General features: G+C 44.4%; 1 protein-coding gene across 1 annotated transcript; it reads left to right on the top strand.

Annotated features, from left to right (window-relative positions):
- Positions 1–216: 216 nt before the first annotated feature.
- Tas2r3 (taste 2 receptor member 3) lies at positions 217–1,185 on the top strand. The gene has a single exon (XM_047562093.1). It carries the CDS (start codon positions 235–237, stop codon positions 1,183–1,185), a length of 951 nt encoding a protein of 316 aa, XP_047418049.1. The 5' UTR covers positions 217–234.
- Positions 1,186–1,949: the final 764 nt, after the last annotated feature.

The following is a 1,949-nucleotide window of genomic DNA, read 5'->3' as shown; positions in this document are numbered from 1 at the left end:
GATCATAGATGGAAGTGACAGTACATGTCATCTGTGAAGAGAGCAGGCCATCCTGACAGAGCCAGAGAGGACTCACTAAACTGTGCTGTATGGCAGACTAACTTGGGCAGAGACCAGAGACAGGTACAGTGAAGCAACTGGTAGACAGGATAGATTCTCAGAAAAAGCCCAAATCAGCAAGGAAACTACATCTATCCACAGAAGAACACAGATCAGGGTTGCCTACTTGCTGATATGATGGGAGTCATTGACGGGGTGTTTCTGGTTCTGATTGTCATCCAGTTCATTCTTGGAAACCTGGGGAATGGTTTCGTTGGTTTGGTCAATGGCAGAAGCTTGTTCAAGAGCAAAAGTATCTCTCTATCTGACTTCATCATCACCAGCCTGGCCCTCTCCAAGATTGTTCTGCTGTGGATTTTCTTGATTGATGGTGTTTTGATGGTATTCTCTTACAGAATACATGATTCTGGAACAGTAATGCAAATAATTGATGTTTTCTGGACATTTACAAACCTCCTGAGCACATGGCTCATCGCCTGTCTTGGTGTCCTCTACTGCCTGAAAATTGCCAGTTTCTCCCACCCCACGTTCCTCTGGCTCAAGTGGAGGGTTTCCAGGGTGGTTGTATGGATGCTGTTGGGTGCACTGCTCTTGTCGTGTTGCAGTACCGTGTCTCTGATCCATGAATTTAAGATGAGCTCTGTCCTCCATGGAATTGATAGCACAGGTAATGTGACGGAACACTTGAGAGAGAAGACAAGTGAATATCACCTGATGCATGTTCTAGGGACTCTGTGGCATTTTCCTCCCTTAACTGTGTCCCTGACTGCCTATGTTCTGCTCATTCTGTCTCTGCGGAGACACACGTGGCAGATGCAGCAAAGTAGTACGAGTTCCAGAGATCCAAGTACTGAGGCCCACAGGAGGGCCACCAGGATCCTCCTCTCCTTCCTGTTTCTCTTCCTACTTTACTTTCTTTCCTTTTTAATTTTGTCATCCAGTCATTTTCTACCAGAAGTTAAGGTGGCTCAAATGATTGGTGAAATAATCACAATGTTTTATCTTGTGGGCCACTCATTTGTTCTCATTCTGGGGAACAACAAGCTGAAATGGGCAATCATGGCAATGCTGCCATGTGAATCTGGTCTTCTGAAGCCTGGCTCTAAGGGCTCCTTCTCCCCATAGAGTAGCAGGGGATGCAGGATGGAGCCTGTGAGTCCTTTGACCTAGCTCAAGACTATAGGGCTTCTCCTGACCCTACCACAGTACCAGTTCTGACGTTGAGTAGGAGAGAGACATGCTTTGCCCCTGATCCTATCTGGTACTGAGGTGAAAGGCAGACTCGTGTTCTCTCTGCATAGGGTTGTTTTGAAGGGGAAGCCATCTTCGGGAAACGTCAGTGTGGTTAGAAGTTTCACTGTATAGACATGGAGCTTTTAATGATCATGAATTCAACATGATAAGTCTGAATGTTAGTTTAAACTTCAATTTGATACTGATTTGAATAAAGTAGTGTATTAGGCTTGATAGCAAAAACTTTTTTTTTTTGGTCTTTAACTGGGAGGCACTTAACCACTGAGCACATCCACAGCCCTTTTTATATTTTATTAAAAGACAGGGTGTCATCAGGTTGCTGAGACTGTCTTTGAACTTGTGATCCTCCTGCCTTGGCCTCCCAAGCTGCTGGGATTACAGGCATGTGCCACCCCACCTGGGAGAAAGCAAAAGCTTTCTGTCCCATAGATGTCTGTTATCTTGTTCTGTCATTTTAAAGGTCACGATGTTTGACCTTTGATGAGTTACTCTAGTTACTTGTTTGACCCTCACTTTCCTTATCTTTAAAAGTGAACTATAACATCAACTCTCATGGGCACTAGAAATTCACAAGACAACACATAGGAGCATTTTTGCACAGTTCACTGTATATAGTGCTGGATTAAATGAAGGCT

Source organism: Sciurus carolinensis, chromosome 8, assembly GCF_902686445.1.
Source record: "Sciurus carolinensis chromosome 8, mSciCar1.2, whole genome shotgun sequence".
Classification (NCBI taxonomy): domain Eukaryota; kingdom Metazoa; phylum Chordata; class Mammalia; order Rodentia; family Sciuridae; genus Sciurus; species Sciurus carolinensis.
The sequence above is the reverse complement of the archived record's forward strand: the minus strand, read 5'-3'. Positions and strand labels throughout refer to the sequence as shown.